The sequence below is a fragment of the Motacilla alba genome, chromosome 1 (genome assembly GCF_015832195.1).
Source record: "Motacilla alba alba isolate MOTALB_02 chromosome 1, Motacilla_alba_V1.0_pri, whole genome shotgun sequence".
Taxonomy (NCBI): Eukaryota; Metazoa; Chordata; class Aves; order Passeriformes; family Motacillidae; genus Motacilla; species Motacilla alba.
The window spans coordinates 13002131-13016659 of NC_052016.1; the positions used below are offsets into that span (position 1 = coordinate 13002131).

Sequence of the window (14529 nt, forward strand, 5' to 3'; positions counted from 1 at the left end):
TCCTGGTTCAGGTTGCCACTGACACACTGCTGCTATGCTCAGATTTGCTGTGGCAGGAAGCAGGTAACTTCTATAGAACAGGGTAGTCAGGAGGAAGAAATAACTTCCTCCTTTCCCAGGATCACAGTCATGTCTCCATGAAAGGAGGGCACAAACTGCACCAACAGAGGGGACATTCCTGCAGGGATTTCATCTGTTACTAGAAGCATAGCCTTGGGTGTATTGAGTTATTGCTTGAACGTGAAAACCAAAACAGGGAGATCATCTGTGTATGTGAGGTTCCTGTAGGCAATGTCCACAGCTTTACTAAGACAAGGCATGAAGGGTACCCAATCTAGACCTCCATCAAGGGACTTGCAAACACATCATATTTTCCCAGGGCTTTGGCCTTATTGTTGTCATAGCCTATTTTTGCATCTGGGTCCTACACTGGATGCTCTTTACCTTGGCTACTCAATTTCTCTTCCTGCCACTCAGCCCTGTATTCCTGCCATGGCTGGAGCGAGGTGTGGAGGTTATGGGACTCATCCCAGCGCAGCGCTCCAGCTTTCAGCTTCCCGTGGTGCTGATGTGCCACCAGCAGCCCAGTGCTCCCCCCATGGTCGTGCCGGGCACGTTCAAATCTTCCTCTCCCCAGCTATTTTTTGGGACAGATAATGCTTGCAGTAAAATCAAAAGGTGATGACACTTTCTTGTTTTAAACTCAGAAGGCTGTTAATGATGCAGCTGCACCCATGGGTGTGGTGGGAGCCCCTTCCCCGCGCCGTCACACTCGATTATACACTCGATCACACACCAGAGCTGGGGGCAGAACGGGAAGGCCACGACAAGTCCCTGTCAGAGGCAGGAGGGGACAAGGATTTCCCACCGAGCAGGGGGACAGAGCTGGTGCCATCAGAAGCACTGGGTGGAACTGGGGAGGGGGAGGCGTTTGCTGTGCGCCGGAGGGAACAGGGGGAACGGCGCTGTCGGCAAGGGATGCAGGCAGGGATGGCAGCGGCAGAAGGGACGAGCTGCTCCTCCCCTGCCTTCTGCCCGGCCGGCTCCTTCCTCCGCAGGGCGGGCACACAAAGGCTCTGCGCTGGGAGCGGCTCCAGAGCCCGGCCCCGGCTCCATCCCGGCGGGCGGGATGCGCCCAGCCTACCTGCGGGGCTGATCCCGGCTCCTGCTGCTGGGCAAAGGGCGCTTCCTGGGAGGGGCGGGAACCGGGGAGTCCTGGGGGGGCTTCTCCTCTGCACCGGGATACCCCCACCCATCCCCGGGATAACCTCCCGCATCCCCAGGATAACCCCCCACCCCAACTCCAGCCCCGGGTACCCCCCCGCATTCCCGGGATAACCCCGCCCGCAGCTCCACCGCCTGGGTTCAGTTTGAGAAATAATGTTGATGGCACACCGGTGCAGTCGTCTTTATCCTAAGTCAAGGACTTTTTATTTTCTTTCTTTTCTTTCCTTTTTTTTTTTTTTTTTTTCTTTTTTTCTTTTTTTATGTGTTATGCTCTGCCAGTGAGGAGCTGCACTGAAGAAAACTGGGAGGGGGCATAGCCGGGATGGTGAGTGGAACTGGGTGGAGGGGTATTCCACACCACAGAACTCATGGCCAGTGTAGAAACTGGGGGGTTACTTGGAAGTGGGACCAATCTGGTTTCAGGAAGGGGATGGTGAGCAATTGTGTTGTGCTGACTCTTTTCTTTTTGTTTGTTTGTTTTTTCCCCTTTCCCTTTATATTATTGTTTACCATTATTATTATATTTTACTTCATTTTCAATCATGAAACTGTTCTTATGTCAACCTAAATATTTTACTTCTGATCCTCCCCACTGACAGGGCTGAAGAGGAGAGAGAGGGGTTGAGCGAGAGGTTGTGTAGTCCTTCATTTCCAACTGGGCTTGTACCACGGAGCAAGCAGGAGCTGTGACATCTCCCTGCCAGGTGTGGCTTCAGGGCAGAAAGGAAAGCAGCTGGTGTGGGGGGGTATAGCACTTAATCAGTGGTAGAAAACAGGACACACAGGAGTTCCTTGTGAGGACACCATGCTGTGCGAGGTGGGAGAAGAGATAGGAAGTCACTGTTCTGGAGTTATTTGCCTTATGTGGAGTTTCCCCAGTGGAAGGAAATGTACACATGTTTTTACACTGTGGTACCTGCTCTTCTTAATTTCTTTCTTAACACATACCTGGAGGGAAGAAAGAATTAGACTCTGCATGTTTCCATGAAACGTGGTGGAAAATGGGAGAGCTTGGGTGTGTTTGCTTGAGTTCTTCCCACGCTGATGCTGGAGAAGCGCTCCCTACACAGGAGGTGACGTGGGAAGGGATTTGCTTAGGCATGGCAACACTTGGGTTTCCCTGCCACCTTTCCTGAGGACCGTGAGCAGGTTTGCAGACAGAGGAAGCCACCCTGTGGCCAAAGGCATGAGACAACAGATGGGTTTCCCAAAGCTGTAAAACAAGTTGTTTTTCACTGTGACCTCGGTATCCCAACTGATGAATACACTGCATTTATGGATGATGGTTTTGCCCCCAGGTTATAATACAGAAAATTACCCAGCCTTTCTAGGAGCTAAAACACCCAAGTACCTAGTTTGTGCTTAGCAGTGGTACAAAACAGGCTGGCCATGAGTTGAGGACCCATAGGATAACAAAGAAAGGAGTGTTTTTTCAGGAATGTGAAAATCATGGTAACAAAGAGAAAAATACTCTAAAAGCCTCCAGATTCCTTTTTCACTTCAAGCTATTGTTAGCTGGGCACAAACAATATGAATTAGTCAGCAACCTTAGTCACTGTGTACCCCAAAGTGTCTGGGAATTGCTGTAAGAGACAGATGAACAGGGTTCAGTGATGTCCTGCTGAGGCTTTGTTTGTTAGGGTTAAATTATCAATTTTCATTAAAGACCTTTTCTGTTGCAGAAGTGAAAACTGATACAGGCTCATTAGACTCCATGGCTGTGTACAGATGGAGAAACAGTTGTCAACAAAATAAGATGGGAATACTGAAATAGAATGAAAGGGAAAACATAACCCCATCAATTTACAAAACACTACAACTGGCAGGCACATTGCTGTATCCTCTTCATGCTTGTGCCATGCAGCATATTTGCTTACAAGTGTGGAGGGTTGGAGATCACTGTGCTCACAGGCAAAGTATGAATGCACGCAAAAGGACAAAAGGGGAAGGTGGCTGGTTGCTGGACCTCCATCATGGGAGGTTTTTGGAGTGTGGCCCTATTGTATTTGTGGGGTGCCCCATGGCAGGAAGGAATGATGAATCTGACTCCATGTTCTTGAATGCTAATTTATTATTTTATGATACAATATTATATTAAAGAATGCTATACTGAACTGTACTAAAGAATACAGCAAGGATACTTACAGAAGGCTAAAAAGATAATAATGAAAACTCGTGACTCTTTCCAGAGCCCTGAGACAGCTTGGCACTGATTGGCCAATAAGTCAAAACAATTCACATGAAAGCAATGAAACAACCACCTGTTGGTAAACAATCGCCAAACACATTCCACATGTGAGCACAACACAGGAGAAGCAAATCAGATAACTATTGTTTTCCTTTTTCTCTGAGGCTTCTCAGCTTCCCAGGAGCAAAATCCTGGGTGAAGGGATTTTTCCAGAAAATATGATTGTGACATGGCCCTGCCTAACCTGATCTGGTGCTGGTGATAGTCCTGCATTGAGCAGGAGGTTGGATTCCAGAGGTTTCTTCCAATCAGCATTCTGTGTATTATTTCAGCAGTTTCTGAACTATTACATATATTTTGAAATATGAGAACTCGTTTTATGCCATACTGTCTCCATCCTGCAGACAGTTCAATAATTAAAAGTTGGTAATTTGGGAGAAATCTTCAAGAAAAAGATTTAGCTGTCTTGAAAATGTGTAAAGCAATGAAATGTACAAAATGGGTAATGAGACTATTTCGAGGAAAAGGGAAAGAAAGTAACTCCAGGTTGATATAAATGACAAGCCAGCATTTACTACATCACTATTAAAATAAAACTGCCTGAATCTAGACAGAAGGTATAAAAAAAAATCTTGCATTTCAAAATATCTGTAATAGTTCAGAAACACCACCATATCAAGCCTTGGCTCCATTTTTTTACAACATCAGAGCAATTTCAGTCTTGATTACTTTGAGCTTCAGAGGGTTAGTGACTTAACAATCACCTTTATTTTTGGTTTTGTTTTGACAAGACCAATGTATCAGTTTTAAAAGTCTCTATGCTTTTATTGTTAAAAAGTATTTTGTCTCTAAAAATACGACGATGCTTAAATAATTGAGATTACCAAACTCCCATGTTGGAGAAAAACAATGAAAAAGCCCTGTTGGGAATGACAGAGTAAGGAGAGCTACTGAACTGTTTTTCCACTTAGCAGCAAGCTCTAGCTAGTCTTAGCCTTTGCATTTCTCTTGGTATTGCAGTGCTGAAAGGAACACCCTACCTACCCAGCAGCTTTTACAGAAATTCATTTACGCTAAGCAAAACTGCCATCTAAATAGAATGAAGTAAGTTTAATAAAGACATTTGAAGAACTGTGGCTGTCCACTGAAGATTGTTTCTTAAACTTAGGTATTGATCAACCATTTTCACCTCCACTGAAAAAATTTTTGGCATGGAGTGATACATCAATCACTTATATGCAGAGAGCACCAGCACTCTGAAGAGCTGCTAAAAGAGAAAGAAACAAGCAGAACAGTTTGCTGTCTTACTCTTCTTCAAGCCCATTTGACAGGAAACTCTATTCCAAGCATTTCAGCTCCATCAACACATGCAGTTTTCGTAGCCTAGAGAAGATTGCTTGTTAATACTGCAGAAAGTTAAGTGCTTTCCAAGCAGATAATGGCAGCCCTTGGTTTGGATGTGAAGTATTAAATCTTCCCTCTCTCCCAGTGGTTTATGCTGTTGGAGTTACAGGCTCACAGGTTGGAAGGCAGCCCTGGACTCCACCTAGTCCAACTCCCTGGTGAAGCAGGGTCAGCCAGAGCAGGCTGCTGAAGGCCAGGTCCAGTCAGGTTCTGAGGATCTCCACATCTCCATGGCGTTTAAGGGGAAAAAAATGGCAGAAAGCAAACTGACACCAGGCTGATTGAAAAACTGGAAAGCAAACAGTTAATGTATTAATGCTAAAACACAACTACCTTAACCTAGGCATGTGCTTGTGGAAAAAACAAGTGAACAAGCAAACCACCAAAAGCCTGCCAGCATCACCACGTCATGTTCCATTTTTTTGTACTTCAGGGCACCTTCCCTGTGTTTAGAGGAGATGCACATTCTTTACACCAGAGCAGGTGTCAATAGTGTGAGAGGATTCCATCTTAAGGTAGTCATATTTTGTTTGATTAAGAACTGCTGCTTTGAGCTTCTTAAACTGAGGTGAATCTACTAGCAGCCTTAAAAATGGGTGCAGAAAGAAGAGTTTTCTGTCAGGACATTCAAGGGCACCTGTGACAGACTGGGACTGAGGTGGCCATCAAAGCGATTCCAGACACATGGTGAGGGCAACAAAGGGGTACCACAAGCTTCTTGCTAGGTTTGATTAAAGCTTACCCAGACTGGATAAATTGCAGATTTTCCAAATAAAAAATGATGGAAATGCGTGCACTTCCGTGGACCTGCTGTTTTTAATGCCCTGTTTTGTTTACCTGACTCCCTTTAGGAAAAAATTGACCTCTGTGCTTGGTCAATTACATATGAAATGCAAAATCAAAGTGATTTTCACCAGGTTCACCACTTTGGCAAGTGACATGAACTTGAGGACATTTATCACAGGGGGTTTTCCTAGGTAAACACTTGCGTACCAGCAGTCTGTAGCTGACATGTGTGAGGGTTAATGTAAGGAATCTGAGAGGGACCCTTCCCTCACCCAGAACACAGAGTAGCTGTCATTGTGGGATTTTTAAGACCCCCTAAGGAAAATTCAAGGAAAAAAATCCCTTGTGGACATAAAGGAGTGTAACAGCTAGGGGAGGAGAATCAGCCAGGGGCAGCAGAGGCATTCCTAGCTTTGAGTAACTGGAAAAAAATATTAAAGAGAACAAAGAATAAGTGAACACACCTGTGTGAATTTATCAGAGATAGCTCCCAAGACTCCTGGGACAGCTGGCCAACACACTGGTGCATCTTGTCAGGAGAGGCTGCGTTTGTATCCCCAGAAAAGCTAGTCAGTTAGTTACATTAATTGCCTAATTACCTGTTACCTGGATTTTTGGCCATGCACTTACAAAACCAGCTAAGGGCTAAGAGCTGGAGAAACCCTAGAAAAGCAACCAGGGAAAGTGCATTGGGAAGTTTTTCAATGGGTGCTCAGTTTTGTTACCTCTTTAGAGACAAGATTTAAATAGTTGGCTGGTTAAATGGGCCCCAAGTTGTAGCAGGGGAGGCTCAGATTGGATATTAGAAGAAAATTCTTCACTGAAAGGATGGTTAGAAAGGACTGGCATACTGACTCACACTGAAGATCCTCTTGAAGATGAAGGTCTGCCCATAAGAAAGGCAAGTTGTTGAGTGATACTTCCTTTGTGAGACCCTTCTAAGTGCAGCTTATCTGTGCCCTCACTGCTTTCCCCAAAGGTTGTGCCCCCCAGCTTTGTGTTCATGTGGTTGCAGTAGCAGGGCTCTCTTATGTTGTAACTTGTATTGTCATTTACATCACAGTTTGGCAGATTTGTTTTAAATAGTGTTTTCCTTGTTAATATCTGAATGTGATATTCTAGTAAACTCCTTTCTTGAGCTTTCTGTATCTGCAAACAATACTACCTACTGATTTCTTAGTTTTAATGAAGCTCAAAATGTAATCTTAGAGGTCTAGAGGGAGAACTGAACATATGAAGGGTAATGTGCCCTTAAAATATGTAAGTTTTGCAGTGAAATACTGTGGTTGTCACTCTTGTTTTTCACAGAGGCATTTCAGACTGCTTCAAGTATAATGTGGTCTCCCTTACTTCACTGACACTTGCCTGTGGGAGGAAAAAAGGCTTGTTGAAGGAATGTGGATGAAACACCCTCAAGTAAAAGGCAAACATCATAGATCATGGCCTGCAGTTGTCCCTTGAGTCTGGCATTGATGAAGTTTGCTGTTGTCTGCCAGTGTATTTATAATACCCAGACAGATTTCAATATTGTACTTGGTGATTTGTGAGTCAGTTCTCTCATTATTTTCTGTTTGTGCCAAATGAATTAGGAGATCAGTTCCACTGGGGATGCGGATTCTGTGTCAGAGCATTGATTAGATGTTTAGAAGAAAACATTCAAAAAGATCATGCTGAGCAGCAGAAGTTAGGCAGAAGGAAGTGACCAGTATTGCATGCATTTTTCCAGCAGTTTTCAGGGAAGTAACAAAGCAGTTCCGATGAAGCCCTGTGTATGGAAGGACATCAGGCAGATAACAGCATTGGGAAGCCAGTCAGATTGGGTGAAGGGAAATATTGTGTACATTTGTGGGAGAATTGGAAGGGGAAGCACGAATGAGGTGCTTGTTATCTGTATTTGACTTGTTTTTCACCAGAGAGAACTCGAAACTTGTTTTTAATCGCTTTAACTCTGCTTTGTTAATTTTTAAAATTACATAAACATCCTGGGGTGTGCTAAGAAAGCTGTATGAAATCTGGGGAATAAGACGTTCTTGTACTGAAGGGGTCAGTCTTTCCCCACTTTTTTCCTCAGGCAGTGTGGTGTTGAACGACTTCATTTCAGGTTATGGCTGATCTAGGGACTGAGCTATATTAGCATGGCTATTTGTTTAAATATTTATTTTACCAGCCTCATCAGGGTAATCACACTATGCAAAGTAAAAAGGGAGCAGCCTCGGGTCCCTCTGCAGCTCCATTTCCCGGGGAACCCATGGGCTGACAAGCTCCAAGTGCATCTCTGCACCTGAAATTGCCTGCAGCAGCCTTATCTGCCCAAAGGTAATGGCACATGCAAATTATCTGGGCTCCAGTGCTCTGTGGGTGCAAAGAAATGATTAACAGTGATTATGAGACTACTGCAGGCTGCTGCTCTGGGAAGGTTTTGCTCAGCAAGCCTGCCAAGGGAGGCTGGAGTTATTCAGCTGCTTCCTCCTGAGCTTTCTCTGATTACAATGCCAGCCTGAGGATCCAACCAGCAAGACAAAGCTTAAAACAAAAAGCTTAGGCATGGCTGCCTGCAAACACCTGCACAGCTACAGGCACAGCTGTGCAGGCACACAGTTCTTCAGAGCATGAGAGTAATGAAGGGCACAGTGGTTTTAGCAAGACTGGTGCTGCAAGGCAGCAACTTTCCACTTTAAACTTGGTGTAAAACTGTAGCCAAAACCCCAACTAGCTCTGCTCATCAGGTCATGCTGCTGGTTTGTATTGTATTTGTGGGGTGCCCCATGGCAGGAAGGAATGATGAATCTGACTCCATGTTCTTGAAGGCTAATTTAGTATTTTATGACACAATATTATATTAAAGAATGCTATACTGAACTGTACTAAAGAATACAGCAAGGATACTTACAGAAGGCTAAAAAGATAATAATGAAAACTCGTGACTCTTTCCAGAGCCCTGAGACAGCTTGGCACTGATTGGCCAATAAGTCAAAACAATTCACATGAAAGCAATGAAACAACCACCTGTTGGTAAACAATCGCCAAACACATTCCACATGTGAGCACAACACAGGAGAAGCAAATCAGATAACTATTGTTTTCCTTTTTCTCTGAGGCTTCTCAGCTTCCCAGGAGCAAAATCCTGGGTGAAGGGATTTTCCCCAGAAAATATGACTGCCACAGGTTTGGGCTGTGCGAAGGCTCAGCCACTTACTGGCTGCCTGATAAACGTGCTGCCTTGTTAGCCACATGAGGAGCACCCCAGTTTAGTGTGGCAGGCAGAGGAGCTGTGCCATTGCCAGCAGATCTGCAGGAGGGTGGTGGATTGGTGCCTCTGGGCACCTGCACTGCTTGTGGAGGTCATTTCATGAGCCTTTGTGTAGATTGTTGTGCAAGGATTGATCCTGGGGAAGGTGCCTCTGAGGCTGCACTCTAACCATCTTTGTTCCAGCAAAATATGTTAATTATTGGTGTAGCTGCTCTCCTTCAGAGATCTTGGGAAGCTGAATGGCATTTGCTGCCAATGGCACTGACAGACATCCGGCTTTTATCTGCTTTCATTAAGCTGCCCTGTTCCTTTAGATCTCTGCACTTGCTGCAGATGGTTTAGACTTCTTGTATTTGCTGGCTTTTTGCGCTTGTTTCTTGCTATTTTAATATTTAATTTGGTTGCTTTTGTGTTGAAAGGAGCTGGTTTGTGGCTTCCCCCTCCCTTTTCTTATGAATATGTAATCATAGGTGGTTTGTTTTCCAAGTGCTGTGGTTTTCACAGCAGTCTCCATGTTTGCAGGAATCAGGCAGTAAAGAGACCCACAAAGCTGTGGTCAAACACATCCCATGAAGGTAGCAATGAAAGTTATGGGGGCTCTGGTAAAGTTAGCATGTGAGAAGTGCTTGACTTGTTTGATTGGATGGCAACACATATTTTTAGTCAGGCTGAAGTCTTTCAGATGGTTGCCTTTGAGATTTGTCTCATTTCTGTGTGTCTGTAAACAACAGCAAGCAGGTTCTTTTTTTTGGATAGTCACTGTGAGGCAGCTGACATTTGTTTCATTGTAAGGCTTTTGGAAGTGTGCTCTTCTCTGACCATGAACTTGCTGTATTGGGATTCAAGGCATTGCTTGACAAGCAGGGAGACAGCCTGTTCTCCTCAGCAGTTCTGTCTGTTTTTGGTTCTCATCCTGAGTGTCAGCCCCAAATGTGCAGTTTGCCTTGTTCCTTGTTGAAGGCAGTGATTTGTACAAAACAAAGCAGCAAACACAGGTTCAATCAATAATTCGCTGCTCAAGTTGCAGCCTTGGTGCAGTGCATGTACTGCAAAGGGAAACTTCCTCCTGCAGGCTGCCTGTCAGGCTGGGAAATCAGATTCTGTGAACTCCAGAAATGAATTTACTTCCTGAGGTGACTGCTCAGCTGGCAGAGAGGCGTTGGAACCACAGGCTTCTCCAGAGACTTGCAGGAGTTTGGCTTCTTCACGTATGCTCCCTTGGCACATCAAGGAGTGCTTTGCAGAGTCTCCTGTGGCTTCATATGGCTTGTCACATCCAGAGGCAGATCTGGAAGCTGAGGAGGGTGCATGGCACTGCTTTGGGTTTTTGTGTGAGGTGACACTATTTCACATGAATTTCGTTTCCTTGGGGGAAGCTCTGATGCTGCAGGTAACTGTAATGTAGGGTTTCTTTCTGAGAAATTTTCACATATTTGATGATAAAGACCAGACACAAACAGGAGCTTTGGCAGTGTTAGAGGATTTTTGCTGAGGGCCAGAGGAGCAGTTTTTAGTCCTGACATGCAAGTCCAACTCTAGCAATTAATCTTCCTTGGCTGACCTGCAGCTACACCTTTGGGTTTCCTTTGCCTCTGAAAAATTGCCTGACGATGCGAATCTCCAGTGTCATATTTGTGGCATGGAAAAAAGGGAAGCTCACCCACAAGTTCATAGCAGACACTGCTGGCAGCTGATTACAGGTGTGGTTTTTTTTAATGAAACAGCTGTTCTAGCTAAGAATTCTCTGCTCAGATTCAGTAAGGAAATAATTAGCATGCAAGAATACTTGGATCTAAGTTAATGGGATTTGAAGGTTACTTGATGAACAAGCCCATGAAGAAATGTATGCAAATTGCAAAGAAAAGGTCACTTCTCACATGCTAACTTTACCAGAGCCCCCATAACTTTCATTGCTACCTTCATGGGATGTGTTTGACCACAGCTATTTAAAAATGATTTCATAATTATTCATGTTTTATAATAATTATTAAAATATTAAATATTCTTCATTAGAGACTGCTTTGTGTGCAGTTGTTATTTTTGAAGGTAAGAAAATTTATGTAATTCCCTAGTGGCAGCATGTTTTTAGGCTAATCTGGTTTGGAATACCTGGTTTGGCATGGATGTGTTCTTAGATGTTTAGGCTTGTGGGTTTATTAGCTGCAGGACCAGAACAACATTTCAGTGCTGGGTTGAAACAAAATTATGTTCCTAAAGTGTTTAAGCATGCTGCACTTGCTGTTGTTAAGCAGCTTCTGCTTGAAATGAATTCCAATGGGAAATAAGAGGCCTTGGCTAATGGAATTACGTCAGTATATTTGGAATATGAAAAAGGCAAGCAATTAAAAATAGAATATTAATTAATTAAGCTTACAGCTTCCTCTTAAAGATTTAATGTTTGAAGGAGCACTGTAATAAACTCTAGCAATATAATAATAATAAACCAAATATAATTTGACAGAGTTGGCTTATTAGATATTATTAATTGAGTATGAGTTGAGAGTTGTGTTTTAGTGTTTACAGGGAATAGAAATAGCTGGTTCATTAGCTGTCAGTAATACTTTTTAACATCAGTTTATGCCTTTTGTGCCTTTATTTCATAAAAAATCTTGACAGGAGTTAGCAGAAATTTCTCATTTAAGCTTTATGAAACTGCTAAGGAGGAAGACTGGTACAAAGCCTTCTGTGCATAGTTCGTGGCACTTGGACAAGCCAGGCTTTAGTGCTTATTTAGAGACCATACTCTTCAGTAGCTGGATTTGGAAGTGAATCCCAGTTCTCACTTTTAAATCCCAGCTCCCAGGTGACGTTCTCAAACCCCCATCATCGTCAGAGTTTCAGCCTGATGCCTAGAATTGTGTTGAGCTCTTTCTTTGTGACTTTTTCCATGTGCTGTGTTTTCAGCTCGCAGTGATGTGTCCATGATAGATGGGAGAGCATGTGGCTGTTGTTTTTTGACCTTGGAGCAGCATTTTTGGATCAACTGTCATCAAGAACTAGGTCCTCACAGTGCTGGATGCACAGGAACACTGAGCTTGGCCACCACATTCCTGTCTTCCCTAATGGGGCACCGGGGCTCCACATGCTTGGGAAAGAGGATGGGGGATGGCATAAGGCCACGGTGTGCAACAGCTCTCACAGCTTTGTCTCTCCAAAGAGAGTTCCAGGTATGTGTGTGGGTGGAAGTTCTCACTCTAAGTCCTTGTCTTTCTGTGTTGGGCTGCGTGATCAGACACTTGTTTGTGTTTTGCTGTGTATATTATATGTTGAAGTTGGCAGCTGCTGCCTCTATTTTCCAAAAAATCATCGAGGTTGGAAGAGACCTTTGAGATCATCCAGTCCAACTCTCAACCCAGCACCAACCATAATCACTCCTAAACCATATTCCCAAGTGCCACATCCAGATGCCTCCAACACTTCCAGAGATAGCTGCCCAGGGAGGTGATGGAGTTGCTTATTCCAATGCCTGTCCACTCTTCCAGTGTAATTTTTTCTTTTTTAATATTTAATGTGAACCTCCCCTGGCAAGAGTTCATGTCAGTTCATTTTGAGCTCATGTGATAATTTAAATGAGACTCCTGCATGTTATATTCTTGATTTAAGTTTTGTTATCCTTGCAATTAGCATTTACACTTCTGCTTCAAGACTGAAAACAAGATGTTACAATTAGACTTTTAAACCCAGCCATTTAAGCTCCTAAATGTACTGAGCTCTTACTGAGCTTCCTTGTTTAATTGTTGGGTGCTAATTTTAAATTCTTTCACATCCCATCTTGTTATATATATATTTTTTTTGTCTCTATACAGTGCTTGACTTTGCCAGCTAGAAATTTTTTAAAATTTGTGTTAACATAGATATTGAGGTCAACCCAGGCCAGCAAGGCTTACTGAAAGCTGCCTTAGCCTTCATGAAGTCTGACCCACAGTGGAATAATGTGGAGATTTTGTGACCAACAAAATACTGCTTAGGACTCTCCTCCCTATTCTGAGCATCCTGGTCTGTGAGATGTTTTTGGTTTTTACCTGGCACAGAAGTTTGAGTGTTATGCCTGCTTCTGCCTTCTTGCTTCCCTGTCTCACCCCCCCCCCCCCCCCCCCCCCCCCCCTCTGTTTGTGATTTCAGGGCTGCTGGAGAGCCACAAACTCAGTACTTGCCTCTCTCCCCAGTGATTCCCTGTCTTCCCAGCCACCTTCCCCTCTGGTTCCATCATTTTGCAGTCGGAGTAGATGATGGGACTGAGTTTCCTCCTTGCACTGCTCCTTTGATGCTGTCAGTACCCAGCCAAGCACTCTGGCTGCCCTGCCCTCCTGGTAGCCCTGGATGTCAAAGGAAATTTCGTGTTTTGTGTTTCAGTGGCTTGAATTTGCCATCTCTGACTCAAGCCAGAGCAATACAAGAACATGAAGTAGAAAGTGGGTTCTGATGACACTGCTGTGTGGAGTGACTTGGTTTTTGTGCCCTTTTGTTAGTGCTTTTACCCTGGTTCCTGGAGACAGGAACCAAGGAATTTTTTTTTCATTTACTTTGGATGAGAAGACAGAACAGACCAATAGGAAGCTGTTTGAAATATGTCCTATCTTATTTTGAAATAGCTAAAGGACTCAAATGCCTTGTGGCAGGTGGTTTCAATGTGGGCAGAATCTTTGCTAGTCAGAACAAAATAATCTTGGCCCAGAAGCAGTTAGATTTTTAGAAGCAAGCAATTATCATTTGTATGGGAGTTATTTTCATTCAGACTACAGTAATTGTATAACTCAGACGTGCCAAATTCAACTTATGACAAAAGGATAGTGTTTGTTTCTGTTTCTGACATAGCAGCTGTTGCAAATGTCAGGATCCAGTTTTGTAGGGAAGCTGTTAAAAATGACTGGTTTAGTTTTTTGCAGTGTCAAAGACAATATTCTAGATGTGTCCCTTGGCATTAATATATCTGATGGACACTGATTCAAAACACACTCTTGCTATGACTTGTGACCTCCCAGTTGGATTCTCTCTTTCTAAATCAAATCCAACTAAAATGCTTCCTCAGCCTGACAAAGAAATGGACCTTCTTATGGTGGGGGAACTGTTCAGGGACCTCATTTTTTACCTGCTGCCTTTTCAACAGCAAGCCCTGGCTGTGTGCAGGCTCCCACTTGATAATTTGTAAACCTGTGTGGCAGTGCTTCCAAGGTAGTAGGAGATTTCAGAAAGCAAATATATATGGTTTCCTGTGCATCCCTCCTGCACACCTTGTTGTGGTGAGGAAAATCTGTGTAAGCATCTGAGATGGAAGAAATGCTGTTAAAATGAAAAAGCTATTTTATTACAGGGCAAGGTATTAAAGCACTCACAGTGAATCTCGCTGTATTGGCTTCAGGCTAGTATTTCAAATAAATATAGTAAAGGAAGAACATTTCCAATTAACAAGAGATAAAAGGAATAATCCTGCTTGTGGTCACTCTCTGTGGAATGTATCCCAATAATGAGCAGATACGTTTTTCTTCCCTCAGGAGCATAAACATTTAAAGGCATTACAGAACTTATTGGTGAAACCACATTCTTGAATCTAACAGAGACAAAGCTGAAACACTTATTTCAGGTGGTCTGGGGAAAAAAAGAAAACACAGAAATGGCTTGGACAAATGCTTCATGCTTTTGATACCATGAGGGATATGGGAAGAGTTCTGGGACT

The 14529-nt window shown here is 43.6% G+C and overlaps 1 protein-coding gene across 1 annotated transcript in view; it reads left to right on the forward strand.

Annotated features, from left to right (window-relative positions):
• The first annotated feature begins 1337 nt into the window (after positions 1–1337).
• LOC119707909 overlaps positions 1338–14529 on the forward strand; it is a 33083-nt gene continuing 19891 nt past the window's right edge. The window contains exons 1-2 of the mRNA XM_038153554.1: positions 1338–1552; positions 11760–12022. Coding sequence (XP_038009482.1) covers positions 11794–12022 — 229 coding nt within the window. The 5' untranslated portion in view covers positions 1338–1552; positions 11760–11793. The remainder of the gene's footprint in view (positions 1553–11759; positions 12023–14529) is intronic.